A 14,980-nucleotide genomic window follows, 5' to 3' on the forward strand; every position below is an offset into this window, starting at 1 on the left:
CACTAAAAACTAAAGCATGAGCAAGAACTAGAAGAAAAGGCAGGAGAACCTGAAACCAAGGCTTCTTGGTATACACTGTCCATATGCACAGACCCTCCAGAAGTTAAAATGCAATCAGAGCAGAGATGAGGATAAATCCTCAGCAGCCTCTGTGGGGAAGGCTGCTAAAATATTGGTGAGCCACACCTCCAGGTCACAGTTCTGTGGCAGAATGAGCAGTATTAAACAGAACAGAACTGCAGAGAAACAAAAGTCTACAAAAAGATGGGGGGGGGGGGGGGGGAAGAGATACTTGTATCACAAAATTGAGATTGTGGCCATCTTCATGTAGTATTTGAGATATAAAAATTATTTTCCTAGACACAGTAATTCATTGTGCACTTATACCACCTTGCAGAGCCAACTTCTGAAGAAGCAGTAATCCTGCATAAGTGTTTCTAAAAAGGAACAACAAGAAAAGTATGTGAGTACCAACCTATTGTAGAGAAAATATTCAGGACCAAGCAAAAGAATGTTGGAGAAACAGATCAAGAAAAAATTCAGCTGATATGAAAATCAGCCATACCAGCAGAGCTACAAATGGATTTTGAGATCAAAGATATATCCAGTTCTAGCCAATGTTCAGAGACAGCTGCAGTGCACTCCTACCAGTACTGAGAAGCAGCACAACATGAGCATGATGAAGCGTGGCCAAGTGCTGGCAATATGCAGTAAAAGAGTTTTGAAGCCAGCTGCCAATACAAAAATTAAAACAAAACAAAACAAACAAAAAATGGAAAAACAAACAAACAAAAAAACCCCACACCCAACCAAAAAACTCCCCACCAAACAAAGTGACTACTACTTGAAATGTATAATAGCTGATGCAAACACGGTACCAACACCAGAGAAAGTTACTAAAACAAGCCAGCAGTTTGGTTGAAATACTATGTCTGACTGTTCATACCATGAAAGTAAAAGATAACAGTCACTTGGAGCCTTCTCTAGCAGCCTAAGAGAGATGTACCGTAAGATGATCAACTCCTCCAGCACATGCAGATGAAGGCTCTCAGAAAACCTACTAAGAAACTCAAAGTGCAGACATTCCTCAAGTCTGGAGGAGTTACTGAGGAAGGAAGTGGAGAGAGCAGAAAGCCCATACACCCTCAAATCACAGAAACCAGAGCTAGTGGCTGTGTCTTTTGATTTTTGCAGGCTTTAGCATTTTTACAGTGGTGAAAAGCCCTCAAAAATGTCTTGGATGTTTGGGAAACCTCCCATCAGGGAACAGAGCCCTGCAAAGGAGTCACTGTGTGGTAATCCTGGAGATATACTGCTTGATTTGTCTGGGACTAAAAAGGTCTCTGGTTGCAATGTTGAATATAGTTTCTGGCATGCTGAATCACCCGGTCACTTACAGTCTGTACTATGCCTTTTGCCAGGTACTGCTGAAGGAAAAAAAAAAGGTTCCAGACATCATCCTGCCCTCAAAGCTATTCCAGCGATAGCAGATAAAGACAAAACAGGACTTTCAGACATCAGGCCTGCAGCTGGCAACAGTTATTGTCTAAGGCAATCGCAGAAGATACCACAGGATATCTTTATCAAGCTTAACGGCCAGAAGTGGAGTACTAGTCTGAATGCAAAGAAGCTGATTCTCAGGACAAAAGAGATCTTCACTATCAGAAATATCTGGGGTCCTGGGAACTTCCAGAAGGACCTTGGGAAAGACCCAGTTCTTAAAGTCTATGTAAGAAGTTACAAGAATTACCAAGTACAGCATTTAGCTCAGATCCTGTGTACAAGTAATATATAAAGTTAAATGAGGGAATGAAGAATAGGCAATACTGGTGGTAAGCTAGCCTTATAGCACTACTGTAATTTTGAGCACCAGGGATTACAGAAGGTCCTTAGGCTTTGGGATGAAACAGAGCAGTAACAATGAAGAAAACCCAACAGCTCTCACCTTCTGTTGACACAGTAAAATGATGAATTACACTGTAAGAGGAATACTAACTCTGTGCTGCACTGAAACAGAAATACTAAGTCTATGCTGCACAGCAAAGCCCCAAGAATTACACCATGTAATTGTCCAAATGCTTCTTGAACTCTGGCAGGCTTGGGGCTCTGATCACTTCCCTGAGGAGCCTGTTCAAGTGCCCAACTACCCATCAGGCGAAGAACCTTTTCATAATATCTGACCTAAACCTCCTCTGACATAGCTTTATTCCATTCCCTTTGGGCTTGTCTCTAGTCAAGAGAGAGAAGAGATTGACGCCTGCCCCTCTGCTTCCCCACATGAGGAAGTTGCAGCCTGCAATAAGGTATGTACAACACATAACAATAAGTGTATAGAGAAGGCCCTGTGCGGACCTTAGCCTTCCAATGCCTAAAGAAAGCCTTCAAGAAACAGGAAGTTTTTAAAGGGGCATGAAGTGATAGGACAAAGGAGAAAATGGCCTCCATCTGGAAGAAGGTAGGTTTAGATTAGATTTTAGGAAGAAATTCTTAATGTGAACTGGAATAGGTTGCCCAGAGAGGTTGTGGATGCCTCCTCCTTGGAAGTATTCAAGACCAGGCTTTGAGCTTTGAGCTTTGAGCAACTTAGTCTAGAGGAAGATATCCCTGCCAATGGCAGAGAGGTTGGAACTAGATGACCTTTAAGGTCCCTTCTAACACAAACCATTCTATGATTTCCACTGCACGCGCGCGCACACACACACACACACACACACACACACACACACACACATTTCTTAGAACAGGAAATCACATATGATACCTTCATGCCTCACTGCTCCAGGCAAGCAAAAATAATGATGAAAGTGTGCTCAAGTCATAGATATCAGTCATATTACAAAAATTCACGAAGCGATTTAGCCATTTCGTTGCCACTGCTGGCCCCCGTCTTTCTCTTCCCCTGAGCCCCCAGCAATCAGCAGGGCGGCTGTCCATCCCTGTGGCGGCAGCATCCCCATTTCCCGGTATGGCCATACGGTGGGGTGGCCGGCCCGGTTCTGCCTCCGCGGAGCATCCCTCTCTTGGCGGCGGCTGTGCCCAGCAGGTGGCTCTTTCCAACCACATAACGCTGTGCAAGCCCTCACTTCACTCCCTGGATCCCAAGGTCTCTTTTTCAAATCTTTTCTTCCTCGTATGAATAATGCAGTGGCATACTGGAAGATGAGCATTGCTTTCCAGAGTGCAATAGCTTGAACTGGGGTGTAACACTCTTTTGTTTAACCAATACTTGTCATACTGCTACACACATAAACAGAGTTGTATTTATTGGACTAGAATTGCATCTCAGTTCTGCTTGAGTAAATCTGAAATAGCTCAGCTGGAGCCAGTGGAGATATTGCAGATGGGAATGGCAGGGGAATTTGGCCCCTTTTTAAAAATATCTTCATGCAGAAACAATGTAGAAAAATTGAACTATGACCAGGTTACTTCATTATGGGCTAATTTGACTTAAATTGACCCTGTTAAGTCAGTGAAGCTAGAGAGGTGTGAAAGAGAAAGCACACAGAAGCCAGGACTGTTTGAGCTGCTTGATCCAAAAGGAACCATTTTACATCTATTAATAAATGCAAGTATATTTGTAAGGAATATTATTTACATATAGATATATATAAAATATAGATGGGCTTAGATCTCTAAGAAACCCACTTCAAAGAGCCTTGACTTATTGGAAAGTTCAGTCTGAACCAGACTTCTGCTATTCAAATGCCATCTCTTAAATAGGCCTAAACTCTGACAAAGTTACTGATTTTTGACAAAAAAAAAGTGTAAACATTGGTGCAAAACATTCAAAATGTAGAAATTTTTTACTTAACTGGGGTAAACTTTCCAAAATGCACAGATTTATCATGACCAATAGAATTTAGAGCCTCTAAAAATAGAGCTTGACAAGATTTCATAACAGTCCTTCTTTAAATTTGCTACCATTTCCACTGATAGTTCAGGTCGACATTTGGAAGGATGTGCAAAACACTAAAGAAAAGGTATTCTAAAATTGTGGTTTAAATTTTATTAAGGCATGTATGATGAGATAATAGAAAGGAATACCATTGCCTACTTCTTTTCCCCCACTCTGTTAATTTTGGGCTGATTTCTCTCTGATATCCAATCTAATCACATTTGAGGTACCTCAGCTTCTAGCGCTACCAAACCTTACCCGCTTCCAAAAGTTACACCATGTCTTTACTTTCCAGGATATATCAGCTGGCACTAAAAGGGAAATATGAAAGCATGAGGTAACACTGAATCTGAGTTGATAGGTTCTACATTCAACTGGCTAATGAAAACTCACTTTTTTCCCCCTATATTAACCATTTCACACTTTCCTTTGAAATGTAGAAGGCTTATGAATTGCAAGAGCTACAATGTAGGTGTGAGCTACTTGTGCTTTTACCTCTTCCAGGATGAAGTTGTCACCTGCATCAATAAAGCTCCAGAGCTATTTCTGGTATGCTCCACTGGGCTCAGTGCCTCCTGGGGGTTCTTCCAAACCTCACTGAGCTGCCTTCTGTGGACTCCATGGCAGTCAAAATGTGATTAAGAGTGCTACCTGATATATGTGGGAACAGTGATCCAACAAAACTTCATTTAATATTCTGAAAATGTTTTTCTTGATTCTGCTGTGGTTTATCCAGGTATTCTGATCCACTTGGCTTGCTACTGATGCTCGGTAAGGACATAAATGCTCATTAGAAGAAATAAGCTGCTGATGGCTTAGCCTGGGTCCTTCTTCTCTCTTTGATAATAAACATAGTTCTGGCACCCTTCCATTTTCAGAAAGCTGAGTAATTAAGTTGCTGCTTTTTTCAGAAAGCCTGACAAGGAATGAGATTTTGTGGAGCTGTCAGAAATGGGGAGATTAAAGTGAGGCTCACAGTTTGTTATCTATGCACATGAACAAGTGGCCTGATGTTTAAAAAGAAAAAGAAAAAAAAAAAGAAAAAAAAAGAAAAAAAAGAAAGCCATTTCTGCTGCATGGTTGAAACTCTGGTCCTAGCCATTTAGTTGCTGCAAAGCACATGCCAATGTTTCAGGCAGCAGAATTGCTTGGATCATTCCCTACATACTTTGCAGAGCAGCAATTAGCAGCACATGGCATTCACAAGACAGGTTTACACGAGCTTTCAAAGTAAAAACTAAAAGAATCCCCAAAAGACCAACTACTTGTAAAATGTCAGAGGGAAGATCCAAGCCTGATTTTTTAGATGTAGGTGTAAACCTTTGCCTGCAGGCAGCGGAACCATCACAGCCACCTGCCACCTTATACACCTCCCTCGCTTCTCCAAGGAGGGGAAATCTCTGGTCTTCTGCACTCGACCTTTGTGTTGCCTTCCCTGCACGGGGATGGATGCCACACATCTCCAAGTGCCCTCTCATCCACTTTTGCCATAAACACCTAGAACACCTGTTTACTCTGACTCATCCATTCCTCATGCAGACTCTCCCTTTTTTTGACAGCAGACCTCACTCAGGTAGTATGTGCTGCTAATATACTTTCAGGACCATGTAATAACATGCCTTCTATCCAATTTCTAACATCATTCAATCAGTTCAGCCAGTGGGCTAACTGCTTAAGCTCCTGTGATTTATATAAGTGCAATTAATTTAAACTGCATCACTCCAGTGTAATGCTGTTGAAAATGCCCCGAGAGAGAGTACCTCAGTGGTGATTCAGACCCTTTACTTTTAAAAAGTACACAAAAGAACAGATTCCAAGCCAGTGAAAATCTGCATGGCTCCATTCATTTCAACACACAAACTTAAAACAGCTCAAGGTCTGAATCACAGCTCATGTAACAGACTATTTAGATACAGACTAATGCCTCACATCCTGAAATGCAATGCTTTCCCAGAGTTGGCAGGGGACAGTGACTTCTCAGATGGAACAGAGAAGAGAGGGAAGCAGGACCACAAATGCAACCTTCTAAAAATGCTTTGCGGATTTCTTCATTTCTGTGAAGCTGAGGAAAATAACAGGTTGTGTCTCTGCAAACACTGCTCTCCCTTCTGAGAAAAGCCACTTCTGTTCATTTTGCTCCAGCTGCAAAGCAGGTATCTGGGAAGCCCCTTTCTTTTTCACTCTCCCTTTCCCCCCATAGTCTGGGTATGTTCCCCACCACTTGAAAACCTATATGACACCTTTCACTTACAGACACCAGAATTAGATGCTGAACAGAATAATCTTTTTAATCAGTTCTTGAAAATGGCTAAGTTTCCTTGCACTTGTTTTGGCATTCCCCAAGATTAAGCAGTCATGCAGCTTGACAAAGCACTTTGCTCTTGCATGTCTTAACAGACCCACAGGGCTTTTTTGTTTTCTTCACATCTATTCCAACACCTGCTGCAAAAATGGGCGGGGGTGGTCTCTGTAAAACACCCCTCCTTGCCTCCTCCCAACAGAAGAGAGCCCTAACGTCACACCATCTCAGCATACCGGTATGTGCCCAGGCAGGTGTAGTTAATAGACAAGGAGGGAGAAGGAGTGGGGAAGGCAGACCAAGAGTCAATCTGAGTGTAATTTGTGTCAGAAATTTACTAGCATTCAGCTATCCATATTTCCAGTATGCAAATATTTCAAAATTAAAAAACCTATCTGTGACTAAATGTCTGCCCTAAATTGATCTAGATAACCAGAAAACTCTGTGGCACATTTAAGAGGCTTTCATCTTAAATGAAATACACAACAGAGATTATACCTTCATAGGAAGTCAAGAGGTCCTAAATATACTAATGGAGAAGGACATTTAAGAGACATTAAATTACCCAGTCTATAATTTTGGTGGGTTTGCTTATCTGTGCATCTTTTAACTGCTTTGGATAATTAGGAAAATTTCCTTGGCAGTGTCCTAAGATGATAGGCAAAAGAGTGATATAACTACTCCCAAGGAAGGAAAGATTGAGATTTTGCATTGTGCAGATTTTTAAAGTAAAGGAGAAAGTATTCTTCATATTAAGTCTGAAGCAGTATGCATATTATGTAAAACCTACCGCCCTGCTCTGAAATGTAATCTTTTCCAGTGCTTCTCCCTCTCCTTGAACTCATTTGCAGTATCTGTCTGGTCCTTCTGCCTGTAAGGGTGCAGTCTGGGGAGGTTGCCTGTTTGTCTCTAGCCTTTCCTAAATGCAACTATTCAAAGGCAGCTCCCAAATGGAGCAGGCACCCAGTCAGGTCAAAGGCTTCCATTAGCTCTACCAGCTAACTTGTTATCTTGTAATGTGTCACGTGTGTGTCCCCCTTCTGCCCTTAATGAACAGATTGTTCCATTGTAATTCTCGTATCAAACATCTGGAAAGCAGACTTGTTTAAAAAAAATTAAAAAGTGGGGGAAGGAAAAAAGAAATTAAAAATATGTGAAAAAGAAGAGAGGAGGGGAAGGAAGGGGAAGGCGGGGGACGAGGAGGGAGAAGAGAGGGAATAAGAAGTTTCAGTGCCTATGACTTATCCAGGTCTCCATCAGACAGAAAACAAAAAAAAGAATTCAGCTGAATCAGTAAACTGACCTTTATTTTCAAGCACTTTGACCAACACATTTGTCTAGGCTACAGTTCTACTGAGTCACATTCCCCCACTTCGGAACAGGGTAACACGCTCTGCAAGAGCTCGCTCCCCTGTTCACAGCTGTCTCCAGCGGGAGGAGCTGAAACCTGACCCAACCCTCCAAGTGGGATTGGATCTCTCAGCCAGCAGCCCCAGAGCCCTCCCAGAAAAACAGCCTCTTTGGAAAAGTGCTTTAGAACATCCCGAAGCGATTGGAGGAGCGGAAAACCCTTCCCCCCTGCACCTGACTCGTGGGTATTTACAGCACTTTTCTAGGCGCCTCGGCACTGCCACTGCACAACCGGGAGTGGATGGGCTGCGTGGAGCCGGCAGCACCACAGGGACCAGGACCGATGCGCCCACAGTGATACAGCGTGTGCCTGTGTGCTGCACGCCATCCAGGACCGCTACACCCACCCGCACGGAACGATCTGGAAGAAGCAGAAATCCTATATCCAAAATGCCACGCTCCTTCCTGGTCAAGAAACATTTCAATTCATCCAAGAAGCCGAACTACAGCGAGCTAGACACTCATACAGGTAATAAAACGAAATCTAGTGCCACTGTGTCTCTTCTGAGGCTTCGGTCGTTGCGTGGCAGTGCTGAGGAGGGATGGGATTGCTTTGCAGGCTGGAGGGGACGGGTTAGTTCACTGCTTACGCTATTTTCTCCTGCTCACAAGGAGAAATATGCTAATGCTGACCAGAATGAATCATGAAAGTTTGCTGATACACTTGAACTCAAGTTACTTAGAGTCTTTGGAGTTTTCCTGTTCTCTATATGCTGGTGGTAGAATTGAAACTTTTCTACCAATCCTCAGGAAGTTTCACTGTTTCATTGTGTCAGGCTGCATAGATTTAGAAGCAGCATGCTCTCTCGAGGAGACTGTCCAACTGCAATTTACCTGTTCAAGGGCACTGTCTCTACCCATCAGAATATATGGATGAAACAATATTTCTTTAATCATCCTTATATTCAGATTACCCTACGGAGTGTTTAATTTATGCAGCTTTTAATCCCCAAAATATTAGTTTTGCTGCCTTTGAAATACTTTTTGTTTCTCTTACCTTAAAATGTTCTTCTTTCTCCAGTGATTATATCCCCATACCTGTACGAAAGCTATCCAGTCCCTATCATACCACAGCCAGAGATCCTGAGCTCAGTAGCTTACAATCCCATTACTGTGTGGACTACAACTGGGCTGCTACCATCTCCATTACCTAATGACCTGTCTCCACTTTCTGGATACCCCTCATCTTTGGGAAGAGTCAGCCCACCTCCACCTTCTGATACCTCCTCCAAAGATCACAGCGGTTCAGAAAGTCCCATTAGTGATGAAGAAGAGAGAATCCAGTCAAAGCTTTCAGATCCTCATGCAATCGAAGCTGAAAAGTTTCAGTGCAGTTTATGCAACAAGACCTATTCAACTTTCTCTGGGTTGGCCAAACATAAGCAGCTGCACTGTGATGCCCAGTCTAGGAAATCATTCAGCTGCAAATACTGTGACAAGGAGTATGTCAGCCTGGGAGCGCTTAAGATGCACATCAGGACCCACACACTACCTTGTGTCTGCAAGATCTGTGGCAAGGCTTTCTCTAGACCCTGGCTACTTCAAGGACACATTAGAACTCACACTGGTAAGAACAAACATAACATTTGTAGTTTCTTGTTGCTATAACATCAGGATTTGTTTCTGCTATTTTTTCTCCACAACCAACCTTGAAATGCATCCATAGAATTTCAAATAGGTCATTTAAAGGCTAAATTCTCCCTCCTGGGAGGAGGGTGGGAGGGGAGTGTAGCATGCTCTCGTAACTGCAGATCAGTACTGGCATAAATCAGTATTGCTTTCCTGATAATTTTATGATGGTTTAGACCATCTCCAGTAGCTGAAGGTTTTTCTTAAAGGTTTTTATGTTAGCTCTCTGGCTTTGGAAGTTGCTGACTTTGAGAAGGCTCCAGCTGACTCTGAAATCAGGCAGAAAAAAGTAGAAAGGCAATGCATGAGGGGCTGCTTTCTGACTTCTTAAGCAGCTGTAAAGTTTTGTGTGCACTGCCTCAAGTCCTTAAGAATTAGAAACACATCATCAGCAAAGTGGGTGGGTTTTTTTCTGTTGAGGCAAAAACTGGGTTTTGAGTGTAACACTGGGTACAATGTAATGTCCGTATAGCTCTTTGCTGCTTTTCAGTCAAAGGCTTTGTTCCACAGTAATTCACACAGTACTAAGAAGAAAAAGTTCCAAGAAAATATTTGAAAACATCTACAAGTATAGCCTGCACCTGTACATGCAGAAGGTGTCAGCAGCTTGTCTTCAGAGGCTGCACTTAGCAGCATATTCTGAGTAGACTAGAGTTCTGTAAATACAGCCAGCAGTGCAGAAAGCTGCTGTATCTGTGGCCTGATTAACATTTTATCACTCATTCTTTTATTGTAACAAGTCATTTCTGTTTGTTCATTTGTTTCTTAGGGTAAAAGCAAGTTTTACATGTTCTAAACATGTACTTTTTGAAAAAACCTTTATCCTATGTTCTCTGCATGTTTCCTTTGTAGGAGAGAAGCCGTTTTCCTGTCCTCACTGCAACAGGGCTTTTGCAGACAGATCCAATCTGAGGGCTCATCTGCAGACCCACTCAGATGTGAAGAAATACCAGTGCAAAAATTGCTCCAAAACTTTCTCCAGAATGTCTCTTCTGCACAAACATGAGGAATCTGGCTGCTGTGTAGCACACTGAGTCATGCAGTCAATGTTTACCTGGACTCAATGCATTTCTCCACTCCTGTTCCAAATGATAAGTGGAAATTCAAAGGCTTTTCCTCATCTACTCTTCGGCCAAAAACAAACCCAAAACAAAACAAAACCAAAAACCCCAAAACCAAACAAAAAAAACAAAACACACCAAACAAACAAACCTACACCAACAGACCAAAATACCACCAAACAAGCAAACAAATAAAGTAGTGGAAGAACTTAGAATGTCAGTAGAAATGAGCTTTAAGTAGGTTCTATTCAGCCATACATTTGCATTCTTAAGTGTGAATTCTGAAATATGGGGAAAGATACCATGCATGACATTTCAAGTAATCTAAAGGAAGAAGAATTATCAGCTTTTTTTATAGATGAAGCCAAATGAATGTTGTCTTTTCTTGCTTAGAAAAGGCTACAAAATTAAGAATACATTCCTGCCAAGCCATTTCAACCAAAGAAACAGTATTTTAAATGGAAATTTTATTAAAAATACTACCAAAGTGAATTTTGCTAGACACCATTTATCTCAGGTGCCTTAAAAGTATTTCAAGTTTACCTTAGAAAATGTTTAATATTATTCATTGCTGTGTTTTTTATATTATTTTATTAGAAGCCAAGACCTTCGTTAATGATCTGAAATGCTTTAAAACTGCATAATTAAGAGAGGGAAAAAAGTATAAGAGAATGTATGGAAATTGAAAGCCACAATTTAACCGCATGTGCCTTTAAAGAAAAAAAAAAGGACAAAAAAGGATAATACTGTAGCTTCAAACATTCCTGGTGCATGCTTGACCACCTTTTGATATGGAAGAGTTCCTCTAAACTTCATTTTTTTAAAAAAACGGGAATAAGTGCAAGAGAGGGGATCAATGGGAGCTTTACAATTTTTTTAAATGCACAAAGGAAATGCAATATTTTCAGCATTACCCCTCCAAGTGCCTTTTTTATTGATGATTTTGTAAAGTATGTGGACATAATGTAAATATTTTTATTTTTATATGATTGAATGTGTTATGAATGAAAGCGAATTGTTGCCTATACAGCACCTATAGATAACTTGAAGAAGGTGTGAAGTGAAATTTATGTTGTTTTCTAGCCACTTTTTTTACAATAAACATTTTTAAGTAAGATTTCTGTTGTTTGTTCTAATTAACAAAAACATCTGTGTCTGGTTTTGAACATAGAAAAATGCAAATGTCTCTACATGACAAAATGAAAACAAAATTGAATTTCAGATGCAAATATTTAATGCACAAGTTCTGAACACTAGAAAGGAACATATCCATTGCATTTGAAATTATTTCAAACCATACAGTGCATTTTTCTAGAGTCGCTGTTTTAAAGCACTTGTTTTTCTGCCACTTACAAGAGTATGAGAACATCGTGAAATATATTTTATCAAAAACTTTTAAGAACTGCTGCTTTCTTGCATTTTAACAGATGAAAGGATACTAGTAGAGCAGCCTTATTATAGTACTTTCCCTGGAAATCTGGGCCTGATCCAAAGTATATTAAAGTCAGTGGAGCCTTACAGGAGTTCAGCGGTGTTTGCATGATGCTCTTCTAAAGTAGTAGTAAAGTTGCAGTATAATACACTTTATATGGCAATTTCAAGACAATTAAAGATATTTTATTAAATTATATTACATATCAGAACTGTCAAGTGAATGCATTACAGCTGTATGTCTGCTAATATATCACAGGAAAGAATTATTCTGTAATAAAAAGTAGAAATCCTTTTCTTCAGATGACTTGAGTGAGGACTCCAAGATCTGAATTACATAAAAGCATAACAATATCAACAAATCATGTCTCGTCATTACTTACTGTTGCAAAACAACTCCATTTTCAACTTTTAAGAAATACAAAGCTAGAGAACAAGCAAGCACCTGTTGGCATCCAGTCTAAAGACCTCTCTGTCTACACTAGGGTGCCTGCAGGAACATGTAATAGCAAAAATAAAATTCCAACAGTTTAACAAAAATGTTATTGATGTATAAACATAGCATACACATTTCTTGAAAAAGAATATGTATCAGCAAAATAATGTAATAGATTACGCCTTCTTTCTGCTCCGGCTGAGTTCTGCAAATGAGGGCTTCAGAAGGACATAGGCAATAGACAGAAGTCTTGGACCTTTTCTCCACTGAAAGCATGATACTGAAAAAAGATCATCTCAAATGAAGCTTTCATATTCTCCAAGCATCTTCTGACAAAATCCCAAGGTTATAATAATGATTCCCTGGGAGCTTAGATTTTTTTTTCTCAGGAAATTGCTAGTGTTCAAGAAAGACAGGGTTAGTGGGAATTTGTGAGGTAACATTTTGAAATGAACACATGAAGGCATCAAATACCCTTGAAAAGTTTCATGTGGTTACTCTATTGATTTGCACTTCCATGTCATTTGCTTTGAAGTTCTTAGGCCCCAGCAGCTCTTTGTGCAGCTTTTTCTTCCCAGAGCAAAGTTTACTGGAGTATGAGTAAAGCTCCTGGAGTCAACAACTATTTGTACTGTCAGACTTCTAGGTTTGCTCTCCTGTGTTGTGCCACAAGGACTTTTCCATTGTTTTAATTCACACTTGAAATTCTCTACGCCCATAGAAAGTGAAGCAGCAAAAAAGCTTGACTTCTTGAATAAGTGGAAATGCTACTGTTGTCCTTAGGGGAAATCAGATGAAAACTTCATCAAAATACAGTATGCTAAACCAAACACAAGTGGAACTGGTCTGATTTGGAGATGACAATTAAGATATGCTACTTTGCATGCCTGTAACACCTGTACTCATAAAACACAAAGATGGGAAAGGCTAGAAGCTCTTCTGGCTCATCTATTTAATTGAAACTGAGCGCTCTATCACAGATCCCTAGCTCTCTGTCCAGTTGCAGCATAAACTTCCCAGGCAGCTGAATTTCTCTGCTCTTCCTGTGTGACTGCTTTCTATTCCCTGACAGGACGTTTCTCCAAAGTATATTCCATTAATAGTTTTAACTCATTACCTTAGAAATGCCCTTCTGCACCTGCACAAGCTATTTGTCAATGTAAATTAAATTCTGTTCTGACCTGCTTGTCAATGACTCCTATGACTTTTTAAAAACATGAGGGAAAACCTCCCTTCACAGCGCATCTACCCATTGAATCTCTTTATCCACTGCAATATTTCTCACAAAGCACCTCTTATTCTATATCCAAATAATCAACTTTTAAAATCTTTCTTAGGAAAACATGGCTGCCACACTCTGAATATGTTCACTGATCTTTTCTGAAATCAGTCATTTTTTTTACTTTTAATTACTTACACAAGTGTTAAAAATAATTCTTTTATTTCTCAAGGCTGAAGGCAATAATTGATTCACTTTGGTTTCCATTTCTGTCCTCCTTCTTCCATTTAGGCATGCTTTTCACCTCAGAGGCTGCAGAATGAAGTAAGATGTGCATAAAATGATGACAAAAAAGTACACTTCTAGGCTCAAAGCACTGCAAGTAGTTTACTTGTAATGCAGAGTTCCAAAACGCATGCTGTACACTCACCAAAGGGTTAAAAGAAGTGCCTCTCAGATAGAGACACCATGAAATCTGGCTTCTGTATTTTGCTCTATTATTTGGATTATTATAGTTCCTGTTGTCGTTAAGCAAACTCAAGGCCTATTACTCTAAGCTCCATAAAATCATATAAAAACAAAGCACCGTAAAGATCTCATAATTTCTATTCAAAAGAAAGGACAATGGGAAACGTGGTATTTTAATTCCAATGTCTTGTGCTACAGCTGATTTCTTCTGTCACTAAATAAATCAATACTTAATTTGAAAATATGTTTTTATTTTTGAGTACAACATTTGCAGTTATGAATATTACTGCATTAGAAATAGTGTTGTTTACTAGCTAGTTTAGTCTCTTTTAAAGTAGGTGTTTTAACAGTTCAATTGTATAAATTCTGGTTCAGAGAAGTATGAAGAGTGGTCCAACCTGCATGTATTGCACTAAATGATAGCTGTGAGAAATAAAAACAGACTGCGCAAGTGAAATCATAGAGTCAAGGAATGGCTGAGGTGGGAAGGCACCTCTGGAGACTGACTAGTCCAACTCCTCTGCTCAAAGCAGGGTCAACAGAGTAGCTTACCCAAGACTGTGTTCAGATGGGGTTTTGATATCTCAAAAATTGGAGACCCCATGACCTCTCTGGGCAAACTGTGCCAGTGTTCACACTTACAGTGTAAAAGAGGTTTGTCTTACATTTAAATGGAATTTTCTGTATTCCTCATGGTGTGTACTGTCTCTTGTCCTGTCACTGGACAACATTAAGAGTCTAACTCCCTCTCATCAGGTATTTATACACATGAATAAGTTCTTCCTCGAGTTTTTTCTTCTCAAACTGTCTCAGCGACTCCAATATGAGTCCAACATCTCAATTACCTTTGTGGTCTTTCACTGGACTCTGGTATTCTCATGTCAACCTTGTACTGGTGAGCCCAGAACTGGGCCTAGTGCTGCAGATAGGCTTCACCATTGTTGAGTGGAGATGGAAATACCAATCATTTTCTGATGGGGTGCCAGGGTGCATAAATGTTGTAGAAACAACCATAACAGTAGAGTACAAACAAGAGTGATGTTTCCCTTCTCTGTCCCTCTGCTCCTCCTTCCCCAAGAAGTTAATTCATTCTGAATATACGCAAAGTCATCAAGAACCCTGAAGGGTGTGG

At 40.4% G+C, this 14,980-nt stretch overlaps 1 protein-coding gene across 1 annotated transcript; it reads left to right on the forward strand.

Moving 5' to 3' along the window:
• Positions 1–7,706: 7,706 nt before the first annotated feature.
• Positions 7,707–11,411, forward strand: SNAI2 (snail family transcriptional repressor 2). Its single transcript, XM_071554556.1, has 3 exons — positions 7,707–8,073; positions 8,626–9,171; positions 10,086–11,411. Exons 1-3 carry the CDS (start codon positions 7,995–7,997, stop codon positions 10,265–10,267), a joined length of 807 nt encoding a protein of 268 aa, XP_071410657.1. The 5' UTR covers positions 7,707–7,994; the 3' UTR covers positions 10,268–11,411.
• The last annotated feature ends 3,569 nt before the right edge of the window (positions 11,412–14,980 follow it).

The sequence above is a fragment of the Pithys albifrons genome, chromosome 4 (genome assembly GCF_047495875.1).
Source record: "Pithys albifrons albifrons isolate INPA30051 chromosome 4, PitAlb_v1, whole genome shotgun sequence".
NCBI classification, from domain to species: domain Eukaryota; kingdom Metazoa; phylum Chordata; class Aves; order Passeriformes; family Thamnophilidae; genus Pithys; species Pithys albifrons.

What these genes read in the sequence shown, in the direction of transcription:
- SNAI2 (XM_071554556.1), top strand. Translation starts at nt 7,995, where the DNA reads ATGCCACGCTCCTTCCTGGTCAAGAAACATTTCAATTCATCCAAGAAG. An exon ending in CGAGCTAGACACTCATACAG is followed by an intron (nt 8,074 to 8,625) that starts GTAATAAAACGA and finishes TTCTTTCTCCAG; the next exon opens with TGATTATATCCCCATACCTG. An exon ending in ACACATTAGAACTCACACTG is followed by an intron (nt 9,172 to 10,085) that starts GTAAGAACAAAC and finishes TTTCCTTTGTAG; the next exon opens with GAGAGAAGCCGTTTTCCTGT.